The following is a 25,905-nucleotide window of genomic DNA, read 5'->3' as shown; positions in this document are numbered from 1 at the left end:
ATCTTGAGTAATATCTACATCAATACTTCTCCTCAATTGTTGTAACTAGTTAAGCATTAAGCTATTTACATTATGCCCAAGAAAATAGGCCAAGTCTAAAATTTCCCAGAAAATTAGGAGAATGGAAGAACAGAATCCCTAAATTAATAATATCAGCACTACTTCAGATCACTTACTTCATGCAGTCAGCAAAAAGACTTTCCACTCCAACTGAATGAGCAATAATCAGGCATTCTAATATAGATGCCAACCTTCTGGGAACAGGCTAAAATTGATAGAAAACACTACATTTATTCTTTTTCAACTTACAGAGGCTAAAAGTAATTGGTTCATAAAAATGATCTGATTTACATACCTAAACTGCAGAATAAATATATGTAACTCAAAAGTCTGTTATTCTTTTAAAATCAAGTATCACTGATAAACTTTAGTTTTTATAGGATAGCATTTGAGTTCTTTTAGCTGCCAGAATGCACACAGTTTATATTCTAATTTCTTTTAGCATAAATATTTTCTAGAGTACAAGTGGTATAATAATTTCTAGCACATCACATTGCAACACAACCGTATGGTCTAATCTGCTTCCTAAAGTATAAATATAACTTTAAGTACATGTGCAATGGGAGGTCCTACATTGACCTCAAACAAAATGACAGAATTTAATTAGATCGTGATTATATAAACATATTTTTTAAAAGCACATATACAGAAGTAATGAACTAAAACAAATAAATAAAACGTAGATACAAGTAGTGAAGAACTCACTGCTCTTGGTGTTAAGCCTCAATATGTGTTACGTATTACCTGTGCCATGTATTTTCAGTTTTTTAGACTATGTTCCTAAGCACAACTATTGCCCTATTAGGGTGAATAGAGTTCAGCTTCTCTTTGTACACATTCATTAGTTGTGATTTGCGTTTATACACTTAATAAAGACCAGCAATCAACCAATATGTATATATAGTCTCTAAATATGTATCTGAAGATACCTTGCACTCAGAGAACAGCAAAAGCTTCTTCAGAAATGCCTCCAGCATAGTCCTTCAAATAAGGTCAGTGATTTCCAATTTTTTTTTTTTTTTTTTTTGCGGTACGCGGGCCTCTCACTCCTGTTGCGGAGCACAAGCTCCGGACGCGCAGGCTCAGCGGCCATGGCTCATGGGCCCAGCCACTCCGCGGCATGTGGGATCTTCCCGGACCGGGGCACGAACCCGTGTCCCCTGCATCGGCAGGCGGACTCTCAACCACTGCGCCACCAGGGAAGCCCTCCAATTTTTTTTAATAGATTTTTTTTCCATTTCATTATTTATTTATTTATTTTCGGCTGCATTGGGTCTTCGTTGCTGTGCGCGGGCTTTCTCTAGTTGTGGCAAGCGGGGGCTACTCTTCATTGCGGTGCGTGGGCTTCTCATTACGGTGGCTTCTCTTGTTGTGGAGCACGGGCTCTAGGTGTGCAGGCTCAGTAGTTGTGGCTCGCAGGCTCTAGAGCACAGGCTCAGTAGTTGTGGTGCACAGGCTTAGTTGCTCCACGGCACGTGGGATCTTCCTGGACCAGGGATCGAACCCATGTCCCCTGCACTGGCAGGCGAATTCTTAACCACTGCACCACCATGGAAGTCCCCCAAATTTTAAAATTACAAATTGCTATTAATTTGATTTCCTAATACCCTTCTCCTAAAGGTGTTACATACTACTTAGGAAATTAACTGTAAATACCTGTTTTTGCACATCAACAATTTAGTTATTCCCTTTGAGATAACTGAAGGTACTCTAAATTGTCCTAAAATCAGAAATGGCTATCACTATATAAATTATACAATAATTCTACTAAGTTAAATAATTTGGTTTTCTGACCCACTTCAGATAAGATAAAAGTAGTATGAGGGAAGAGACTACTGGTATAGACATAATTGACAACCTAAAAGCATCCAGAAGCATAAAAAATTATAAAAGTAAGCACAAGAGTTAAGAAGTCTAGCAATCTAATTTTATTTAGGAATAACCAGCCCTCCACAACACAAAATCCACTACTTGATGTATAACTTAAGAATAATTTCCATACAAAATAATTTGCTGCTTAAAGGCAAAGGCTAGCAAACCAGCTTGTGGGCCAAAACTAGCCCACCGTTTTTGTGAATAAAGTTTTATTGGAACACTGCCATGCTGTTCCATTTACATATTGTCCATAGCTGTTTTTGGTTTATAACAGCAAAGCTGAGTAGTTGTGATGGAGACTGTGTGGCCCACAAAGCCTAGAACATTAACTATCTAGCCTTTTATAGAAAAAGTTTACTGACCCCTGGCTTAAAGGGATAACTAGCTTTCTAAGAATTTTATTTATATGGAAATGCTGATTTCCTAAGTGTTTTTGTAATAGGATGACTTGATCTTTAGTCATCTTCAAAACCTGCTTGTAAAATCTGGGATGACATATATTTAAATTATAACCTAAGATATATTTTTAAATCAGTGGCAAAAAACATAATGTAAAACCCACTATAATCCTATAAATGAAGTTCTAAAATTTACTTTTAAAAAAGGCAAGATTGTAAAGTTAATGAAATGACTGAAGCTAGCTTGCCAAGAGTTCTGGGGCCCATTAACCATCATATTATATCCCATCATATATTACTGTGGCATGTGCTATTATAGATTTACTATATTTAAGTCACTGCTAAGAAACTGCATAATTGAGATCTAGAAGTTAAAAATTATACATTCAAAAATATATTTATCAAAATATATATTGTTAAAATATGTAAAGCAAACAATTTAAAGATCAGGTCAATAAAAACAAAAACTGCTCTCAAATATCTGTTAGCACAGTAGTACAGACTTCATTAAAATAAAGTAAAATAATTTTCAACAAAATGCCATATTGATAATATAAAAGCATTTCATCTTCTGTTGTTTAAATGGCAACAAATATGCCTTTTGTATTTTTAAAATTAAGTGAATTATTGAAAGTAAAATATAAGAAGCTGCATGTAACCTGTGTATACTCATGAACATACTAAAAAGTAGAGGCAATGGTCCAAAGACAATACATAAAAGAGATTATTTTTTAAATGTTTCATGCAATTGGTTTATTGAGGAGTCTCAGTTTAAAGCAGATACTAACAAAACTTTCTTTCCCCAATTAGCGCTATCAACCACGCTGTGTCAAATTCCCTCTTTTCCCATACTTTAATGATCATAGGCAAATTCCAGTACCTTCTGGTTACTTTTGGTATTGAAATTCGGTATAGTACTATTTAAACACCTATCTCATACTTGATTTAAATCTTTCACTCTCCATCACTGACTACACTTTTAGTTGGGGAGATCTGGAATGGAGAGTAGAACATGGTCTCTTACTCCTCCATTTTGTGGGTCTAACTCCTGTGGAAGAGGGTTATGGATGGCTATGGCCACCTTATGTAACTAACCAGTGACGAACATGGTAATAGGAAGATGTCCTTGACTACTCTAATCCAGATGTTGGTGGCCTTTGCTAATGTGGTGGCTTGTTAAGAGACAGACTGAACTTCACCCTAACCTCTCAGTGGTAAAGGTTCTTCTAGGGTTCATGATGCTTGATGCCTCCTTACGTGGGACCCTGTCATTTGACCCTGTATCAGTCTCTTCTAATCTTCAATGAACCACTAAGGTCCCTTTCCTTCCCTGCATACCATGTATAATTGGGGTGTGGAATGGACTCTCCATTATTTTTTTCTATCTATGACAATAACTATTGCCTCTAGTCACCAGGCTAGTACTGGCTTCTCCAGCAAGCCTCCTCCTCCCTTAAGAAATCTCCATATTCAAGTATATTCTCACTGGTTCCTGAGACATATTCCAGGCTCTTCCAAGAAATCTCTCAGTACTTTCTTTTCTTCTTTGATGGAAGTTCCAGAGTGGGTTGGTTATACAGATACGATAGATGTCCATCTCGGGGCTGAGAAGACATTATCTCCTCACTGCAGATACCCCTATCTTTAATCTTTATTTGGAACAGGCTCTTAACTTTCTCTTGGCTGGGAAGATGGGGAAAGATGAAAGAGAAGGAAAAGTCTTTCACCAGGATTCTTCACTTTCTGCAATGCTGAGGACACCAAGACTGTGCTCCTTCTTCTAGCTCCCTTACTTATAGAGGCTGGAATGAATGGTTGATTAAAGGTAGCTAAGGAGTTTAACTGTTTCTCAGTGAACCTTGAAGGGTTGGTAGGAGTGGTAGACCCAGTTCATGACTCTGTTTTAGCACATGGGGGGATTCCTCAGCTACAACTTATAGACAGATAGGAAAAGTCCATTCCAACACAAAAATCTAAATTTAAATGTGATTAAAATTACATAATTACAATGCATATTGTTGGCTCAAGTAGCCAATAAGAGGGGACTATTGATGTAAAAAATTCTTTTAAGGGCTTCCCTGGTGGCGCAGTGGTTGAGAGTCCTCCTGCCGATGCAGGGGACACGGGTTCGTGACCCAGTCCGGGAAGATCCCACATGCCGCGGAGTGGCTGTGCCCATGAGCCATGGCCGCTGAGCCTGTGCGTCCGGACCCTGTGTTCCACAACGGGAGAGGCCGCAACAGTGAGAGGCCCGCGTACAGCAAAAGCTAGTAGGTAATAATGGGTGACTTTAAGCACTACGTAAAAGATTTCTAAGACTGAATAATTACCTTTTGAAAGAAATTACAGTAATCTCTTCTTAAAATATAGATTGCTACTTCTTTTAATCCTTCTAGTCCATACATATCAGCCATATTGAGTATGTGCCTAAGATAAGAATAGATGCACTGTTAATTCTTCAATTTAAAAACCAAGGCATAATACACAATAATTTTTTGATAATATATAGTTTAGAAAAAAGAATAATCTTAATTATTTTAATTCTAACTTTATACCCTACATAATAGATACTCTTTATAGATTATAAAAAGGACATAGGTCAAAAGTTGAAAGCCCTGTAACTTGATTTGATTTGTGGGGAATAACACGAAGTAAATTTGGAGATGTTTCAATCAAACTCCCCTCATATTCTCAGTCATATGCAACAAAGCCCAGGAAACTGCTTCAAAGGCTGTAAAAGTTACAACTCTTCACAACAAATACGAATAATAAAAATTTAGGGGGAGGGCAACTAATTGATGCTTATCATATTGAAAATGCCTACAAATGACCATAAGATTGGAGATGGCATCCAATGATTCAGAGGGTTTCTGTTGCTTCTTTCAACTGGCAAGTATTTCTGAGTACCCACACATACTTTAGGTACTTAGGAAACCTACAAGCCTTGATACCATGATAAAATTTCTTATAGGTTTCCAGGGGCAAAACTTCAGTACTTAATCCCTTTGACTCATGATACCTTCTCCCCCAAATCACATTTATTCAGTTTATAACTAAAGGAACTAATGAATATTTAAAAGTAAACGAGCAGCCTTCATTTGTCTGATGTTAGAATAGCAATAAAAGGAGAGAACATTCAGAAGATTAGAAGAGCAAGATAGATTTCACTCTCCAGTAGGATTTCAGCAGCTTAGACGGCATTTCACCATAGAGCACTAAAGAATCATACTACTTTTTCTTTTTTTTTTGGCCACATCACCCGGCATGCAGGATCTTAGCTCCCTGACCAGGGATCGGACCCGCTCCCCCTGCAGTGGAAGCGTGGAACCTTAACCACTGGACTGCCAGGGAATTCCTGTTAATCATTAGGATGCCTAAATTCTCAGATTAATTTTAGGGTTTTTTTCCTTTTCTTTTGACATCCTAAAATTAAAAAATAAAGTAGTAAAAAAATTATTCCAAATTTGATAAAAGTTCAATTAATTTTATAAAAACCTGTCGTCTGTTTTCCAAAACAAATCTTAAGTTTTTCTAACATAATTTAAGTGTAATAGACTTTTCTTAATCTTATTACTGTGAGTTGCTAGATCATCTTTTCTTCTAAATAAGGTGACTTACTATTTTTAGATATTCCCAAAATACACACAAGATAGGCAAAATAGACAATAAAATTGAAGCTTCTACTCCACTGACACTTTTAAACAAAGCTCAACAAAGCAGAAGCCACAAAATATTAATACTTTTATATTTAAAATCATTAAAAAATCATACATACCCAACATTAGCTTTGTCTGGAAAGTCCAAAGTTCCTCCATATATAAAATGTATCAAAACATTCATTTCTACATGGCTTATCCTGAAAAATAAAAGAAAACTATACTCAAATCCAGAAATAATTAAGATTTAACTGATAGCAATGATACATTTTATTTTCCCATAAACTTTTAGCCAAGATAAAGTTCTAATCTCATTTTCATCTGAAGAATATATTCTTTGAATAACATCCATGAGGTATGCCATTAATTTAAAAATGAAGCATAACTGCAGCTATGGGTTTTTATATGCTATAAAATGTTATTAGTATATTATAAAATACCTGATTATTTTTGGGGCATCTTCCATGATAGACAAAGTTAGAAAGGGCTTTAGAGGTCATAGTTCAACCTCTGGCTCATTAAGAAATCCTTCTCAGCATCTTTGACAAATGGCCTCTGGTCTTGCTTAAAGCCTGGGATGGACAACTCTACTCACTAGAAAGAGTCTTGTTATGCTGTATAGATTTCTTAATTTGTAATACCTATCCAGTGGCTCTAGCTCTGCCAACATCCTCATTTTACAGATTTAAAAGTAAAGACATGACTTAAGAAGTAGTCTGAAGTGATAATCTTTATGTCCCACTGACTACTAGATCTCAAACTCTAAATTCATGACTTCCTCTCCCAACACCCCAAATTCGGTCTTCTTTCTGTTTTTCTTATTTCGTTCACAGCACTGTTACAGGACTTCTTGCATCTTGTCCCACCCTCTATTCCTCTGTATCAAGGGAGGTTAATTATCTGGTTGGTAGACAGCAACCACTGGCTGTTGATCAAGTGGAACTTGAGATGAGAGGTAATTTGATTCCTTTTCTCCTTTCTTCTCTGCTGAACCAGTGGTAAGAGGTGACGGGGAAGAAGTGCATCCGCTGTCCAGATTCAGACTTTCTCTCAGGTGGGCTGTCTTAGAGTAGACATAGCTAGCAAATCAACTTTGGCTCTTGCGTTAAAGCACATTTTACTGCTTTAACAGTTTTTATCAAAAATCAACGAAATGTTTTCTAACTTCATCTGCTGAGTCTTTTGTCTCATTTTGAGCAGGAAGAAAGTATACTATTTATTGGGGCCCCCTCAAAATTCCAACAGATAGCAAAGATGGAAAGCAGATGCCCCTCTTCCCCATCACCTCTTTTCACGGGTTCAGCACAGAAGAAAGGAGAAAAGAAATCAAATTACCTCTCATCTAGAGTTCGTCCTGACCAATGCCCAATGGTTGTTGGATAATTCACTCGCCTTGGTACCGAGGAATAGAAGGTGGGACAAGATGCAAGAAGTCCTGCAACAGTGCTATGAACCAAACAGGAATAACAAAAAGAAGACTGAACAATAACCTAAATGCCTAAGTCAGAGCTGGAGGTTCATCTCAATTCTCTCCCTCATTATATTCTGTCATTTTATACCTTCAAAATTTTCTTGAATTCAGCCTCTGCTGTCTAATTTCCCCTTTCATTGCCCTGGTTTAGCCTCTCAGTTTCTCTCCTCTGTACTATGATAATGTATCCTCTCGTGTGGGCTTCTTGCCTGAAATTATCTCCTTGCATCCCATTTCCCACCTTGTTATTAGAGTGACTTTGCTAAAATGTAAATCTGATATAGCCCCTGACTTTAAAAACCCTTCAACAATTCTCCAGAGCACCTAGGAAACAAGCCGACATTCTTTAGCTTGGTGTACAATGTTCTTTATCATCTGATTTCTAGTTCTCTCTCTCTAGCAGCTGTTCCAAGATAAGTAAACTGCTATTTCTTATACCTGAACTACTTATAATTCTTTATACATCCATGCCTTAGCAGATACTGTTCACTCTGCTTAAAATTCTCTCCCTCTCTACTTATTTCATCTTTTAGACACAAGACATGGGGCTCTTTACCTCTGATTGTTTCCTTAATGCTCACAAGGGGGAAAAAAAAAGAAATCACTGAATGTTAAACATAAATAATAACTAACATCAGTTGAGCATTTATTATGATTCAGTCATGAGCTAATAAGCATTTTGAATGCCATTAGCTCATTTAATCATCATAACAACTCAATGGTAGATATTGTTATTAGTCTCATCTTACAGATGAAACAACTGAAATTAAGTAACTTGCCCATGGGGGCAGGTGCTGGGAAAAAAAAAAAGTAAATTGCCCAAGGTCAAATGACTAGTGATGTACTGGATCTTAAATCCAGGCAGATAGCACTGGAATTTTGGAATTTTCAAATTTAAATCCAGACTCCAAAGCCTGGGGTCTTAAGCAGTATAACACACACACACACACACACACACACACACACACACACACACACACACACACACACACACACACACACACACACACACACACCACACACTTCCCTTATCACATTTATTAAACTGACTTGTAATATCTTTGTTTATGTATTTGTTTCTCCTTCTAAACTGAGTTCTGTGAGGGCAGGATTTGTGTCTTATTTACCCTTGCATCTCTAGTAGCAGCAGAATGTCAGCATTGATTCAATATCCCCAGGTTGAGAAGAATTTCCTTTCCCCACATAATACTGGAGCTCCGCAGTGGAAGCAGGGTGGGCACAGTGCTGATAAGACCTTCACAGTTTGTTAAGCATGGTATCTAATGTCTGCTAAAGGAACAAAAGGAGGAAGGCAAGAAGAAAAGAAATGGAGTCCTCAGGGTAGGACTCAGAAAGGTGTCTGCTTTGATTTTATGGCCTTAAATAATATATGCTCAATAAATGTTTAATGAATATTTAATGAATGGCTTATTAGGGTAGTTATAAGCATCTCCCAAACCTTCAGAAGGAATACTGAGTTGAAAACATAAATATTTTTCAATTTACTTAATAAATATTTACTGCCCCCTACTGGTTTCTGCTGATTCAAAATTCCACATCTTTAATACTTAGAAAAAAGTCAAATCTCTAAATATTCTCATTTATATACGTTGATACAACAAGATTTGATCTCAGAATGATTATGCCATATCATCTATAGTTTGTAGCCTAAAACAGTAGCATAATTATTAGATTCCATGCACTTTTCCTCAAAATTTCGAGAGCCATTCTTATCAGTATTAATGAGGACTGACCATTTCTGTTGAAAGAATAGTTTCTTCTAAGACTTGACATATTTAAGCAAAGGATAATAATGACTAAGTAAAAATAAAAGGAGTTTTATTAAAATAAATAGCAAAAGCTAGACATTTGAGCTTATATATCAATATATATGATAGCTATAAAAACAGCAAGAAACTGTTTTCCTGCTGTCTTGACAGATGTTTTACTAAACTGCATTCTCATTATTGTAAGTCATCTGTATTTTTACTAAAAGTGTTTATAAAGACATGATCAACTGACCTGGAAAAAAAAAAACCCCAACAAATTACTGCAATAGCCCACAGTTTAAATGGAAAGATTTAAAGCACTATTCCCATTTAAATGTAATCAGAATAAAATCCTGTAGGAGATGAAAATATAACATATACCCAGAATTAGAAAAAAGAAAAGCCTATGAGAGGACAGAGCTCTAGGATCAGATACAACATGTGCCCAGTTTAAACCTCTGTGCTTTATATGTGCTTCCTAAAGTTTCAGGCTCCTATATATGTGGGCTAAGGTAATGTAGGGTCTCATTCACTCATTCATTTGTTCATATACAGTCAATATTTATTGAATGATAGGCCCTATTTTAGACCTTGAGGATACAACAAGCTTGCGTTCTAGAGAGAGGACATGGCCAATAAATATGTCAACAAATATACAAAGAAGATAATTTTAATAGTGAAAAGTGAAGACAATACAACAGAATAACATAGAAGAGAATAACTAGAGAGTTAGGCTGTAGCTACTTTAGGTGGGGTAGTTTGGGAAAAGCCTATGGGCCAGATCATACAGGTTCTTATAGATTATGGTAAAGATTTGGGTTTAATTCTGATTGTGATGAGAAGGCATTGAAGAATTTTAGTCAGAAAAGAAATATTATCTGACATATTTGAAAAGATCATCCTGAAGGTTCACAGCAAGCCCAGGAATCTCCCAAGGGAGACAAGAAAATCCAAATTTATGCTCTAAAGTCTCAAGCCACCAGTGAAAGACCTCTTTTTATATAAAATGGAAACATGTGGGGTTTCTTTACAGAACTATTGGCTGCGGTTCAATTTCCAGTATAGGATGTGGAAAATTTCCCCCTTCCTCCACCAGGAGAACTTCCTTCCAACTATATCCTTCCCCCTCCAACTCTGGGACATGGATAATAGGATAATAGGATAATTATTATCAAGGATAATAGGACCCTACTATTCCTACTATAATTTATTGAAGGCTGTCCATCTTAAAAATATCATGTGCATTACATCGTTGAACTACCAACTCATTAAAAACATTCGGTTCTTTTCTGTAAGGATTTCAGACAGGATTTCAATTCTAATCTACTGCAGAAAACATCCTACAGATATGCAACAGTGGCACAGTTCCAAAAGCGGTTGCTAACCAAGCACAGCAGGCATTGCTGTCCTGGTACTGTAAATGGCCCTCACTTGAAGGCTTTTCTCTCTAGAAAATGAGAACAATATAATTTAGGGAAAGAAGAAAAAGACAAATATTAATGAGCACTACATACTATGTACCAAGCACTATGCCAGGTTTTTTTCTTTCAACAACCTCAGGAAACTTAAGGAAGGTAAGCAATGTCCCTAAAGTCATGTAACACTTTAGGACTGGATGTAGGACTTCCTATAAGGAAGGACCAAAGTCCATGATCTTTCTACTATACCACACAATCCATGGAAACATCTACCCAGGATTACCATATAAATTAATGTGAAAAGAGATTTTATTTTGTAGATTACTTTGTTATAATATAAAAATTCCTAAAAGATGTGATTTTTTTTTTTTAAAAAGTAAAATCCCTAAATCCCCTTTAGCCTTCCTACAGCTTTATACACCATGATGCTAATAACATTTTAGGTGGTAATTTGAGACAGTCAATTTGATATATGATACAGGAGGGGAAAGCAAAACAGATTGTGTGATGATAATAATAATAAAGGATGTAGATAAAACCCAGAATCTGTCAGGAAATTCTCTCTTCATTTTAGCATTAGAAAACCTTGTTACATCAATCAAAATAAAAGAGTCAAAAAGAAATGTATCCTCATTTCCAACGTGCTAGCATTAGAAGTGAATAAGCTGATTAGGAGTAAGTCTCCACTGCTGAAATAGCAGCTCTGGGTAAGATGATCCAGTAAGGAGTAGAGTCTTGCTTACAACAGAAGTGAAGGGAAAATACTGTAAGAGGAGTGAGCCTGATCATTGCTGGCACTGCTACAACGTACAGCCTACTTATTTGTAATGACAGTTTAAAACAAATTTGGCTACTTCTACTTGGCTTTCCCTTGAACCACTAAAGTTGGTCAGTAGCAGTCAAGCCATATTATAAGAGGAGATTTTTATCCATTACCTCCACTATAATGAAAGAAGGAAAATTATAGGTGGTGAGTAGAGACCAATAGTTATGCCACTACTTCTTTCTTATCTATTGACCTCTTAATAAATAGACTTCTCCTTTAAAAGCCTGTGTGTTTTGAATGTTTAATCGGATCACTCGTGAGTGCTGATTAAAGATTGCCTTTGTTCCTATAGCTAAACTCAGAGGTCATTTTGAGCAATATAAAATAAATAAAAGTAGAGCAGCTCTGGTTGAAGATGTGCCTCTTCCCAAATGGCCTTCCCCTCATATCCCAATCCCATGCCATGTATTCCCTAACATACCTACCAGGAACTTAAGGGTCCTATGGGAAAATCACTGATTTAAACAGTGGAGAAGATCAGTCTGAGATAGCTCAAGAACACACGCCAATGTGAAACTTTTAATTTCTTCAGTGACTGTTGTGGAATGGACTTTGAATTAAGAATCAACAAACGTGTAACTTATATACAGCATAAGCACTTATTTACCAAGTAACCCCTGGAAGACATTTAATTTATCTGATCTTGTTTTTACTCATCTGTAATATGTGAATATACCCTCTCTCTCAAAGACTGATTCTAAAAATTAAAGGGCACCATAAGTGTGGAAGAATCCTAGAAAATATATGATGTTATTGTAAGGTATTATCACTGCTGAGGACAGAATCTATTTGGAGAGAGGAACAAAGGTATATGTTAATAGGTATCAGATAGTAAAAATTGTCACTAAACATATAAGCAACTAAGATTTCTTCTACGAAATCAGACAAGTGTTCTCTGTAAATTACTTTCCCCTGCTGTCAAGTAAGGTCCAATAATCATACACTTCTTTTGACCTTTATCTCACTACATAGAATCACATGATTTTTAATAAATGCCAAAAAAGTTGCATTCTGAGTCAAACTAGGTTATCTCTTCATTTAAATTTTTATTTAATTCAGTTCTAATGAGAGAAGATTGACAGTTTTAAAAAATGATATCTAAAACATCTGAAACACAGTCCCTGGACACGTTTCCAAAATTACACTAGAGTGATTATCCCTAGGATTGACACACTTAGAGAAATTCTGGCCTCTGCTAGCATTATCCCTCTTCCTATATTCAGCAGATATTTTAAATTCGCCATAAAGGAAGAGGCCTTCTTGGTAGGATATATATATCTTTCAGGTTGTTTTTCAACAGTGAATGATAAGGTTTCACCAACTGATTCAACTACACATTCCTTTTACCCATAGGCTAATAAACTCTTTGCTTGGTGTACAAAATCTTCCATAATCAGAAACTACCTGGTGATTGCCAGATTGTGATATGTGTATCGAAACTGTGATAGGTAATATAATTAAAACACAACTCTCTAAAACCCTGGTAAGAAAGAAAGGAGGTTTAGGTTCTTCTGCATATGTGTTTCATTTCTATTAAATGAATGAAATATGAAAAAATAAATAAAAACACATAACATATTCTTACAAATGTTTCAATTTTCCATATTTTATAGACTGAGAAATTAAAAATGAGAGGCATTTGGGGATCAATTTTAGTTAGTAAGGAAACCAGACAGCTGTAACCTAGAAGGCTCAAGATTATAGGCCAGTGTAAAAAATAGTGAGAATTTATCAATACTTTCCATGCATCCACTGTTATGGAATCACCACGACCACCATTCCACACCCAACCCTCTAGCCAAGGTTGACCCAGGCGAGGAAACATCAGCAGTGTGAATGATGCAGGGCTGACAGGCTCCCTCAGAACGCCCAGGCAGTTTTCCTACTGACAAAGCCCTCTCCCATATTGTACCCTCCAGATTCTCACAGTGATCATCTGTGACCAAAAAATATTCCATTTCACCATTTAAGGAAGTAGTTCATCTCTTAATAACTGTCTCAGCAGTTTAAACTGCCACCAACTGTGTAGATTCACCATTGCACTATCATAGGTCAGTGAAATCCACACCTATCCAAATTATTCTTTAAGAAACTACCTATTACAGACTGAATATCTGTGTTCTCCCACCCACTCAAATTCGTATATTGAAGCCCTAACTCCTGTGTACCTATATGGAGATGGGGCTTCTAAGGAAATAATTAAGGTTAAATGAGGTAATAAGGGTGGGGCCCTGCCCTGATGTGATAGGATTAGTGTCCTTATAAGAAGAACACCAGAGAGTGAGCTCTCTCCTTCCACCTTCCTTTTACCTCCCTGCCCCCCAGCCCCATGCACTTAAAAAGAACATCACTGGAGCACACAGTGGAAAAGTGCCTATCTACAACCCAAGGACCCAAGGTAAGAGCTCTCACCAGACACCAACCTTGCTGGCATTTTGATCTTGCAGAACTGTGAGAAAACAAATCTTTGCTGTTTAAACCACCCAGTTTGTGGTATATTGTTATGGTAGTCTGAGAAGACTAACACACTATCTCTATTACTAAATGTTCCCAACTACCTCTCATTTTCAGAAAGTGTACTTTGCTGAATTGTACCACATGAGAAACATTTCATTGAACATACAGGGAAATCAGATTCATGAAAAGTGCTTTGTATTAAAAGCATTATTTATAATCATTTGCAGTCAAGCTGCCTTGTAAAAATTCTGCTTACCCTTGAAGAGTAATGTACTCTTGGGAGCTTTCAGCCCAACAGCCACTCAGCATCGCAGCAAAATAACTAGATCTTGCACTTAAAATGGCTCTAAAGGGAAGAGGGGGAAAAAACACAGGCAAACATTTATGCACAATGTAAAATGTTATTCTTTATGAAACTCTTCATCTTTACCTCTTAAAACATGATAACAATCTATCCGTCTTAACTGTATTCACTGGTAGATTTTAATAATACAAATTATAAGCCTATACTTATACCAAAGAATTTTGATTCCTTGATTAAAACATTAATTCCAATGTCCTTTTCATCTTTTTATTTTTTTTTCTCTCTCTCTCTTTTTTTTTTTGGCTGCGCCATGCACTTGAGGGATCTCAGTTCCCTGACCTGGGACTCAATCTGGGTCACAGCAGTGAAAGCCCAGAATCCTAACCACTAGGCTACCAGGGAACTCCCACTTAATTTTTTCTCTTGAAAGCTCTTAAATTTTAGTAACAATTTCCATGAGTAAGAGAGTAATAAATCATTTACAAATGGAGAAATAAAGACCAAATGATGTCATGTAACATGTTGAGGAAACATTAGTAAGAGACTAGAACTCTAAAGGTCCTGAGCTCCAGTTCAAAACTCACCATAATTATGCTCAAGAATAGCTACTTAGCTATCTCTTAAGTTTGAGAAAATGACAGTAAAGATATTTTCTTTTGAATGTCCATTCTATCTTCCCAGATAGAATGCTAATTCATCCATTCTTTCACTCAACAAATACCTAATGACTTCTATTCTGTGCTAGGCACTATTCTAGGGAATATAACAGTAAATGAGATATAGAGAAAATGTGAATATTCTAGTGGAGGTTGGGAGGGAAAAGTAGAGGGGGAGAGGAATAAGAGAAAGACACTTCTGGCAATGGCTTACTAGGTTGTCACAGACCAACCCTCCTGCTGAATAGCTTGGAAATTATATATATATATATATATATATATATATATATATATATATATATATATAAAAAACATATATATATGTATTATTCTTTTTTTTTAAATAAAGAAAGAAATCATGATTTGAAGTGATCCAAGTATATTTTAGGTTACTTTTTCCATTGAGGCAACTGCCAAATATGAAAGCAAAAGCAATGGTTGAGAGGCTAAGAAGCTAAACATAGCTTCTGACAATCTTCACAGGCTTGGAGGCACACAAATTGGAATTTGGGATCCAGCAATGAGGAGAAACTTTGGTGGATGCCCCAGGATTCCAGTTGGACTCTGAAAGGTCTACACCTTAGGAAGAAGAATGAACAGGAAATAGACAAGCCCTTATTAGAACTGAAGTCCAGCTTTTAATGAGCTCAATTCCTGACTGGATTAAAGTGATCTCCACCTAGCCTAAATGCTTTCCAGAAGCAAAAGGAAATCTTGTCTTCATTAAAATTACATCATCCAGACTATTAAATTATTTCTATAAATTTTCAATAAAATATCCAAAGATAATCAGGCATAATAATGAATAGCTATAAATGAAGGAAAAGAATTTCATTTACACTATTAGCAAACAAGGTCAAATACACAGGAACAAATATAACAAAAAAGTACAAGACCTCTACATTAAAAGCTATAAAACATTGCTGAGATAATTTACAAAGACCTAAGAGAGAGCTAAACTGTGCTCATGGATTTGAAGACCCAAAACTGTTAACATGTCCATTCTGCCTAAATTAATTTCTAGATTCAATGCAGTCTTGATCAAGCTTTTTTAGTGGTACTGGAACTGGAGGCTTGGAGGGGAAAAAATGAATGTTGACAGTTAACCTCACACCATAACACAAAAATTAACTCAAAATGGATCAAAACCTAAACATAAAAGCTAATACTATAATATCGCTAGAAAAAACACAGGTGAAAATCTTTGCAACTCTGAGTAGGCAAAGATTTCTTGGGAACCAAAAAGCATGAACCAATTTTTCAAAAAAAACATAAAAAATTAAATTTTAACAAAATTTAAAACTTCAGTCCTTTTAAAGCCACTTTTAAGAAAATGGAACGATGAGCAAAATGTTGGGAAAAAATATTTGCAGAACGTATATCTGCCAAACAACTGAATCCATAATATATAAAGAACTATACCACTCAGTATAAGAACATAAGCAATCCTACTAAAAAATGGGCACACTCACACAAAAAATTATCAGATAAGAGCCAAATTGATTTAAATAGTTTTACTACAAAACTAATGTTTATGGCTCGTTATAAAGAATAACATCACATCAAGTTTTGAGCATTAGATTAAAATTAGAAAAAGCTATGGTCAGAACAGTACATGATTCATTTTAAGGGGGAAAAAAGGTACATGTCTGTTTCTCAATAGTTAATGTATATTAAAATTTGTAACAAATCACTCCCTTTACGAGTGCTTTAAAAAAAATGGGTAAAAGATTTGAACAGAAACGTCATAAGATATGCAAATGGCCAATAAGCACATAATATGATGCTCAAAATTGCTAGTGATCAGGGTAATGCAAATTAAAACCACAATGTGATACCACTACACACCTACTAGAGTGGCAAATATTTAAAAGACCGACAACATTAAGTGGTGAGGAAAATATGGAAAAACTGGAACTCTTCACAGCATGTAGGTGGTAGTGTAAAATGGTATAACTTCTTTGGAGAAATGTTTCTCAATTTCATAAAAAGTTAACATACACTTAACATATGACCGAGCAATTCTACTCGTAGGAATTTACCCAACAGAAATGAAAATATATAATCACACAAATACTTGCACAAAAATGTTAATACCAGCTTTATTAATAATAGCTAAACACTGAAAACAACAAATATGTCCAACAGGAGAATGGTTAAATAAATTGTGGTGTATGCATACAATGCAGTATTACTCAGCAATAAAAACTGAATGAAACACTGATATACATAATACCCAAGGATGAAGCCCAAAAACATTATGCTGAGCAAACCAAGCTCAATAACATGTCTGAGTTCATTTATATGAAATTCTAGGACAGGTAAAATAAACTATAATTTAGAAAATACAGCAATAAGAAAACAAACAGCCCAATTAAAAAATGGGCAAAAAATATGAACAGAAAACTCACTAAAGAAATACAGATGACAAATAAGCATGTGAAACTCAGTTTTTGCCTGGGGCTAGAGAGAGGGAAGGTACTAATGGTAAATGGGCACAAGGGATTTAGGTGATGAAACTTCTCTGTATCTTGATTGTGGTGGGAGTTACCCAGGTTTATACATTAGTCAAAACTCATTAAATTGGACTTTCAAATGTGTGTATTTGATTGTATATGAATTCTAATTCAATAAATTTAACTTTAAAAAAGGATGAAAATAAAACTTAATAAAGAAAAGTGGCCTTTTATTACAGGCCAAGATGACTTCCTCAGTGAATTCAAATAAATATTTTAAAAACATATAAAATCAATCTTACTCATACACATTAAAAATGAATAAAATAGAAAGAAAATAAAAGAAATGCCTCCCAACTCATTTTATGAAGTCAACGTAAATTTAAGACCTCAACCTGACAAGGACATTATAAAAAATGGAAAGTTATAGGCCAACCTATCTCATAAATATACATAAAAAAAATCTTAAACAAAATATTAGCAAACTGAATCCAGCAATAAACAGAATATATAAAACATCACAACCAAGTTGAAATTATTCCAGGAATGTAGGATTGCTTTAACGTTTCAAAATCAAGCAACATAATTTAGCACATTAACAAAATAAAGGAACAACACAAAAAAAGGATCATACACCATGATCAAGTTGTATTCATTCCAGGGTCACAAGGATAGTTCCACATACACAAATCAATCAATGTGATACACCACATCAACAAAAGAAAAGACATAAACCACATGATTATCTCAATAGATGCAGAAAAAGCATCTGATAAAATTCAACATCCATTCATGATAAAAAAAACTCTTGCCAAAATGGGTATAGAGGGAACATACCTCAACATAATAAAAGTCATTTATGACAAACCCACAGGCAAAATAATACTAAAGGGTGAAAAGCTGAAAGCCTTCCTGCTAAATTCTGGAACAAGACAACGATGCCCAATTCTATTCAACATAGTATTGGGAGCCCTAGTCACAGCAATCAGACAAGAAAAAGAAATAAAAGGTATCCAAATCAGAAAGGGAAGAGGTAAAATTCTCATTATATGCAAATGAATGATACTCTATATAAGAAACTGTAAAGACTCCATACAAAAACTATTAGAACTGATAAATGAATTCAGCAAGGTAGCAGGATACAAGATTAATATACAGAAATCTGCTGCATTTCTTTACACTAACAATGAAATATCAGAATGGGAAAGTAAAAAAAATAAAATAAAATCCTGTTTAAAATCACACTATAAAACAAAAACCCTAGGATTAAACCTAACCAAGAAGGTGAAAGTCTTACACACTGAGAACTATAGAACATTGAAAAAGGAAATTGAAGAGGATTGAAGGAAATGGAAAGATATCCATGCTCTTGGATTGGAAAAATTAATATTGTTAAAATGGCCACATTACCCAAAGCAGTCTACAGATTTAATGTGATCCCTATCAAATTACCCATGACATTTTTCACAAAACTAGAACAAATAATCCTAAAATTTATATGGAACCACAAAAGACGCAGAACTGCCAAAGCAATTCTGAGGAAAAAGAACAAAGCTGGAGGCATAACCCTTCCAGACTTCAGACAATACTACAAAACTACAGTAATCAAAACAGCATGGTATTGGCACAAAAAGAAACATAGATCAATGGAACAGAATAGAGAGCCCAGGAATAAACCCACACCTATGGTCAATTAATCTATGACAAAGGAGGCAAGAATAAACAATGGAGAAAAGACAGTCTCTTCAGCAAGTGGTGTTGGGGAAGATGGACATCTGTATGTAAATCAATGAAGTTAGAACACTCTCTCACACCATACATAAAAATAAACTCAAAATGGCATAAAGACTTAAATATAAGACATGACACCATAAAACTCCTAGAAGAGAATATAGGAAAAACATTCTCTGACATAAATCATAGCAATGTTTTCTTTGGTCAGTCTCCCCAGGCAAAAGAAATAAAAGCAAAAATAAACAAATGGGACCTAATCACACATCAGTTTTGCACAGCAAAGAAAACCATAAACAAAATGAAAAGACAACCTATGGACTGGGAAAAAATATTTGCAAATGATACAACTGACAGGGGTTTAATTTCCAAAATATATAAACAGCTGATACAACTCAGTAACAAAAAAACAAACAATCCAATCAAAAAAAAGGGCAGAATACCTAAATAGACATTTCTCCAAAGAAGACATACAGAAGGCCAACAGGCGCATGAAAAGATGCTCAACATTGCTAATTATCAGAGAAATGCAAATCAAAACTACAATGAGGTATCACCTCACACCTGTCAGAAATGGTTATCATCAAAAAGTCTACAAATAATAAATGCTAGAGAGGTTGTGGAGAAAAGAAAACCCTTCTACACTGTTGGTGGGGATATAAATTGGTGCAGCTACTACAGAAAACAGTAGGGAGGTTCTTTAAAAAAGTAAAAATATGATCCAGCAATCTCACTCCTAGGCAACTGTCTGGAAAACAAAAGTGCTAATTCAAAAAGATACATGCACCCCAATGTTCATAGTGGCACTATTTACAATAGCCAAGACATGGAAGCAACCTAAGTGTCCATCAACAGATAAACGGATAAAGAAGACATGTTATCTATACACACACACACACACACACACACACACACACACACACACACTGGAATATTACTCAGCCATAAAAAAAGAATGAAATAATGCCATTTGCAGCAACATGGATGGACCTAGAGATTATCATACTCAGTGAAGTAAGTCAGACAAAGACAAATATTATATGAGACCACTTATATGTGGAATCTAAAAAGAGTACAAATGAACTCATTTACAAAACAGAAACAGACTCACAGACATAGAAAACAAACTTATGGTTACCAAAGGGGAAAGGAGGGGGAGGTAAGCTGGGAGTATGGGATTAAAAAAATAATAAAATAAAGGAGAAAAGCCATGTGATCATCAAAATAGATACAGAAAAGCATTTGCAATTCTTATGACTTAAAAAATTTAGGAAATTTCAATCCAAGTCCCAGAAAGCTATTTTGTAGATATTGACAAAGTGATTCTCAAACTTATATGGAAAGGCAAAGAACCTAAAATAGCCAACACAATATTGAAAAAGAAGAACAGAGTTGGATGATTCACACTACCTGATTCCCAGAATTACTATACAGTTAAAGTACTCAAAACAGTATGCACTAGTGAAAGTAGAGACTCATCGATCAATGGAATAGAGAGGTCAGAAATAGACCTACACAAATACAATCAATTCAGTTTTGACAAAAGCACAATGGCAATTCAGTAGAGAAAGGATAATCTTCTTAACAGTGGTCCTGGAGCAACTGGACATCCACATGTAAAAAAAATAAACGTAGATACAAACCTTATACCTCACATAAAAATTAACTAATTACCTCAAAATGGATCATAGATATAAATATAAAACCATAAACTTCTAGAAGAAAACAAAGGATCTTGGGTTTGATGATGAATTTAGATATAACATCAAACATATGATCCAAAAAAGAAAAAACTGATAAGCTGGATTCTATTAAAATTTAAAAATTTTGCTCTATAAAAGGCACTGTTAAGAGAATGAAAATCAAAGCACCAACTGGGAGAAAGTATTTGCAAAGCACATATCATATAAAGGACTTCTATGCAAAATATCCAAAGAATTCTTAAAATTCAATAGTAAGACAACAAACAACCTAACTTGACAATAAAAAAAAGATCTGAACCAAAAACTCTCAATAATATACAGATGGCAAATAAGCATATGAAAAGATCTTCAACATCACTTGCCATTAGGTAAATAAAAAGTGAAACAACAATAAGATACCAGTACATACCTATCTGAAAGACTAAAGTCCAAAAAACAAAAAATAATAAGAACAGTATCAACTGCTGATGAGGATGAGGACCAGAAAGAACTCTCATTCATTGCTAGTGGAAATGCAAGTGATAGAGCCACTTTGAAAGACAGTTTCAGTAAGACCTGAAAACTTATGTCCACACAAAAACTTGTACACAAATGTTTACAGCAGCTTTATTCATAATCACCAAACTAAGGCAACCATAATGTCCTTCAATAGGTGAACAGATAAAAAATGGTATATTCATTACAACTGAATACTACTCAGTGATAAAAAAAAAAAAGAATTAGCTATAAAGTCACACAAAAACATGAATGAACAGTAAATGCATATTGCTAAATGAAAGAAATCAGTCCCAAAAGGCTACATGTTATATGACTCTATTCAAATGACATTCTAGAAAAGGCAAAACTATGGAAATAGTAAAAAAAAAAAAAAAAAGCCAGAGGGTTGGGGAGGGGGAAAACCTGAAGAGACTGATCAAAGGGGATTTTTAGTTGAAAATGTCTGTATGATACTGTAATGGTAGATGTAGGACAATATCCATTTATAAAAACCCACAGAGGTTTCTCGTGCTTCAGCGCGGCCCGCACTTTTCATATGTCGCCTCGGGAGTGCTAGCCTCGTGAAGAAGCTCAGGGTAAAGGCGCAGCCACCAAAGCAGAAGTGAGAGTGACTTGACGCCGGGAGGAAGACCCCAAAGAGACCGTGGCCACAGGAGGCCGGAGGCCAGAGGCTGTCACCCTTCCCTGAGGGCTTCGACTGGGCCCCTCAGTCTGCACAACAGCTGAGCACTGCCCGCTTAATGCACCCCATCCTGCCTCAAGTGGCTGACCCAGTCATCCTGCTGCCAGAATGAGGTGAAGTCTGAAAATTGCTCAGCAGGACCAGGCATAGAACAGGCCTCTTCTCCTGTTCTCACTCACCAATGACCACCACCTTGATAATTCCATGTGGCTGACAGGGTCTTGGTGCTCCAGCCTGGTGTCGGGACTAAGCCTCTAAGGTGAGAGAGCCGAGTTCAGGACACTGGACCACCAGAGACCTCCTAGCCCCATGTAATATCAATCTGCAAGAGCTCTCCCAGCAATCTCTGTCTCAACCCTAAGACCCAGCTCCACCCAATGGCCAGCAAGCTACAGTGCTGGACACCCTATGCCAAACAACTAGCAAGGCAGGAACACACCCCACCCATTAGCAGAGAGGCTGCCTAAAATCATACTAAATTCACAAACATCCCAAAACACACCACCGGACATGGGCAATGAACCAACCTCACCCACTGGGGGCAGACACTAAAAACAATGGGAACCATGAATGTGCAGCCTGCGAAAAGGAGACCCCAAACACAATAAGTTAAGCAAAATGAGAAAACAGAGAAATATGCAGCAGGTGAAGGAGCAAGGTAAAAACCCACCAGACCAAACAAATGAAGAGGGAATAGGCAGTCTACCTGAAAAAGAATTCAGACTAATGACAGTAAAATGATCCAAAACCTTGGAAATAGAATGGAGAAAATACAAGAAATGCTAAAAAAGGACCTAGAAGAACTAAAGAGCAAACAAACAATGATGAACAACACAATAAATGAAATTTAAAATTCTCTGGAAGGAACCAGTAACAGAATAACTGCAGCAGAAGAATGGATAAGTGACCTGAAAGATAAAATAGTGGAAATAACTACCGCAGAGCAGAATAAAGAAAAAAGAATGAAAAGAATTGAGGACAGTCTCAGAGACCTCTGGAACAACATTACATGCACCAACATTTGAATTATAGGTGTCCCAGATTAAGAAGAGAAAAAGAAAGGGACTGAGAAGATATTTGAAGAGATTATAGTTGAAAACTTCCCTAACATGGGAAAGGATAGAGTCAATCATGTCCAGGAAACGCAGACAGTCTTATACAGGATAAACCCAAGGAGAAACACGCCAAGACACATAATAATCAAACTATCAAAAATTAAATACAAAGAAAAAAATATTAAAAGCAGCAAGGGAAAAGCAACAAATAACATACAAGGGAATTCCTATAAGGTTAACAGCTGAGCTTTAAGCAAAAACACTACAAGCCAGAAGGGAGTGGCAGGATATATTTAAAGTGATGAAAGGGAAAAACCTCCAACCAAGATTACTCTATCCAGCAGGAATCTCATTCAGATTTGATGAAGAAATTAAAAGCTTTACAGACAAGCAAAATCTAAGAGAATTCAGCACGACCAAACCACCTTTACAACAAATGCTAAAGGAACTTCTCTAGGCAGGAAACACAACAGAAGGAAAAGACCTACAAAAACAAACCCAAAACAATTAAGAAAATGGTCATAGGAACATACATATTGATAATAACTTTGAATGTAAATGGATTGAATGCCACAACCAAAAGACACAGACTGGCTGAATAGATACAAAAACAAGAGCTGTATATATGCTGTCTACAAGAGACCCACTTCAGACCTAGGGACACATACAGACTGAAAGTGGAGGGATGGAAAAAGATATTCCATGCAAATGGAAATCAAAAGAAAGCTGGAGTAACAATTCTCATATCAGACAAAATAGATATTAAAATAAAGACTATTACAAGAGACAAAGAAGGACACTACATAATGATCAAGGGATCAATCCAAGAAGATATAACAATTGTAAATATTTATGCACCCAACATAGGAGCACCTCAATACATAAGGCAAATGATAACAGCCATAAAGGGGGAAATCGACAGTAACACAATCATAGCAGGGGACTTTAACACCCCACTTTCACCAATGGACAGATCATCCAAAATGAAAATAAATAAGGAAACACAAGCTTTAAATGATACATTAAACAAGATGGACTTGATATTTATAGGACATTCCATCCAAAAACAACAGAATACACTTTCTTCTCAAGTGCTCATGGTACATTCTCCAGGATAGATCATATCTTAGGTCACAAATCAAGCCTTGGTAAATTTAAGAAAACTGAAATCGTATCAAGTATCTTTTCCGATCACAATGCTGTGATACTAGATATCAATTACAGGAAAAAATACAAACACATGGAGGCTAAACAATATGCTACTAAATAACCAAGAGATCAATGAAGAAATCAAAGAGGAAATCAAAAAATACCTAGAAACAAATGACAATGAAAACATGATGACCCAAAACCTATGGGATGCAGCAAAAGCAGTTCTAAAGAGGGAAGTTTATAGCAATACAATCCTATCTCAAGAAAGAAGAAAAATCTCAAATAAACAACCTAACTTTACACCTAAAGCATTTAGAGAAAGAAGAACAAAAAAACCCCAAAGTTAGCAGAAGGAAAGAAATCATAAAGACCAGAAGAAAAATAAATGGAAAAGAAATGAAGGAAACAATAGCAAATATCAATAAAACTAAAAGGTTCTTTACAAAGATAAACAAAATTGGTAAACCATCAGCCAGACTCATCAAGAAATACAGGGAGAAGAATCAAGTCAATAGAATTAGAAATGAAAAAGGAAAAGTAACAACTGACACTGCAGAAATACAAAGGATCATGAGAGATTACTACAAGCAACTATATGCCAATTAAATGGACAACCTGGAAGAAATGGACAAATTCTTAGAAAAGCACAACCTTCCGAGACTGACCCAGGAAGAAATAGAATATAAACAGACCAATCACAAGCACTGAAATTGAAACGGTGATTAAAAATCTTCCAACAAACAAAAGCCCAGGACCAGATGGCTTCACAGGCGAATTCTATCAAACATTTAGAGAAGAGCTAACACCTATCCTTCTCAAACTCTTACAAAATATAGCAGAGGGAGGAACACTCCCAAACTCATTCTATGAGGTCACCATCATCCTGATACCAAAACTAGACATGTCGCAAAGAAAGAAAACTACAGGCCAATATCAGTGATGAACATAGATGCAAAAATCCTCAACAAAATACTAGCAAACAGAAACCAACAGCACATTAAAAGGATCATACACCATGATCAGGCAGGGTTTATTCCAGGAATGCAAGGATTCTTCAGTATATGCAAATCAATCAATGTGATACACCAAATTAACAAAATGAAGGATAAAAACCATATGATAATCTCAATAGATGCACAAAAAGCTTTCGACAAAATTCAACACCCATTTATGATAAAAACCCTCCAGAAAGTAGGCATAGAGGGAACTTACCCCAACATAATTAAGGCCATATATGACAAACCCACAGCCAACATCGTTCTCAATGGTGAAAAACTGAAACCATTTCCTCTAAGATCAGGAACAAGACGAGGTTGCCCACTCTCACCACTATTATTCAACACAGCTTGGAAGTTTTAGCCACAGCAATCAGAAAAGAAAAAGGGAATAAAGGAAAAATAAATAAATAAAAAATAAAAGGAATCGAAATCGGAGAAGAAGCAGTAAAAAGCTGTTACTGTTTGCGGATGACATGATACTACACATAGAGAATCCTAAAAATGCTACCAGAAACTACTAGAGCTAATCAATGAATTTGGTAAAGTAGCAGGATAGAAAATTAATGCACAGCATTTCTTGCATTTTTGTTGTTGCACTAACAACGTAAAATCTGAAAGAGAAATTAAGGAACACTCCCATTTACCACTGCAACAAAAAGAATAAAATACCTAGGAATAAATCTACCCAAGGAGACAGAAGACCTGTATGCAGAAAACTATAAGACAATGATGAAAGAAAT

The 25,905-nt window shown here is 35.7% G+C and overlaps 1 protein-coding gene across 5 annotated transcripts in view; it reads right to left on the bottom strand.

Annotated features, from left to right (window-relative positions):
* BTBD8 (BTB domain containing 8) overlaps nt 1–25,905 on the bottom strand; it is a 108,388-nt gene that overhangs the window by 45,615 nt on the left and 36,868 nt on the right. For all 5 annotated transcript variants that reach the window (XM_067726898.1, XM_067726899.1, XM_067726896.1 and 2 more), the window contains 4 exons: nt 14,187–14,276; nt 6,109–6,189; nt 4,664–4,760; nt 177–265 (listed from right to left, as the gene is read on the bottom strand). In XM_067726898.1, the coding sequence (XP_067582999.1) occupies nt 177–265; nt 4,664–4,760; nt 6,109–6,189; nt 14,187–14,276 (357 nt within the window). The remainder of the gene's footprint in view (nt 1–176; nt 266–4,663; nt 4,761–6,108; nt 6,190–14,186; nt 14,277–25,905) is intronic.

This window comes from Pseudorca crassidens, chromosome 2 (genome assembly GCF_039906515.1).
Source record: "Pseudorca crassidens isolate mPseCra1 chromosome 2, mPseCra1.hap1, whole genome shotgun sequence".
Classification (NCBI taxonomy): Eukaryota; Metazoa; Chordata; class Mammalia; order Artiodactyla; family Delphinidae; genus Pseudorca; species Pseudorca crassidens.
This window is presented reverse-complemented; position numbering and strand designations above follow the sequence as displayed.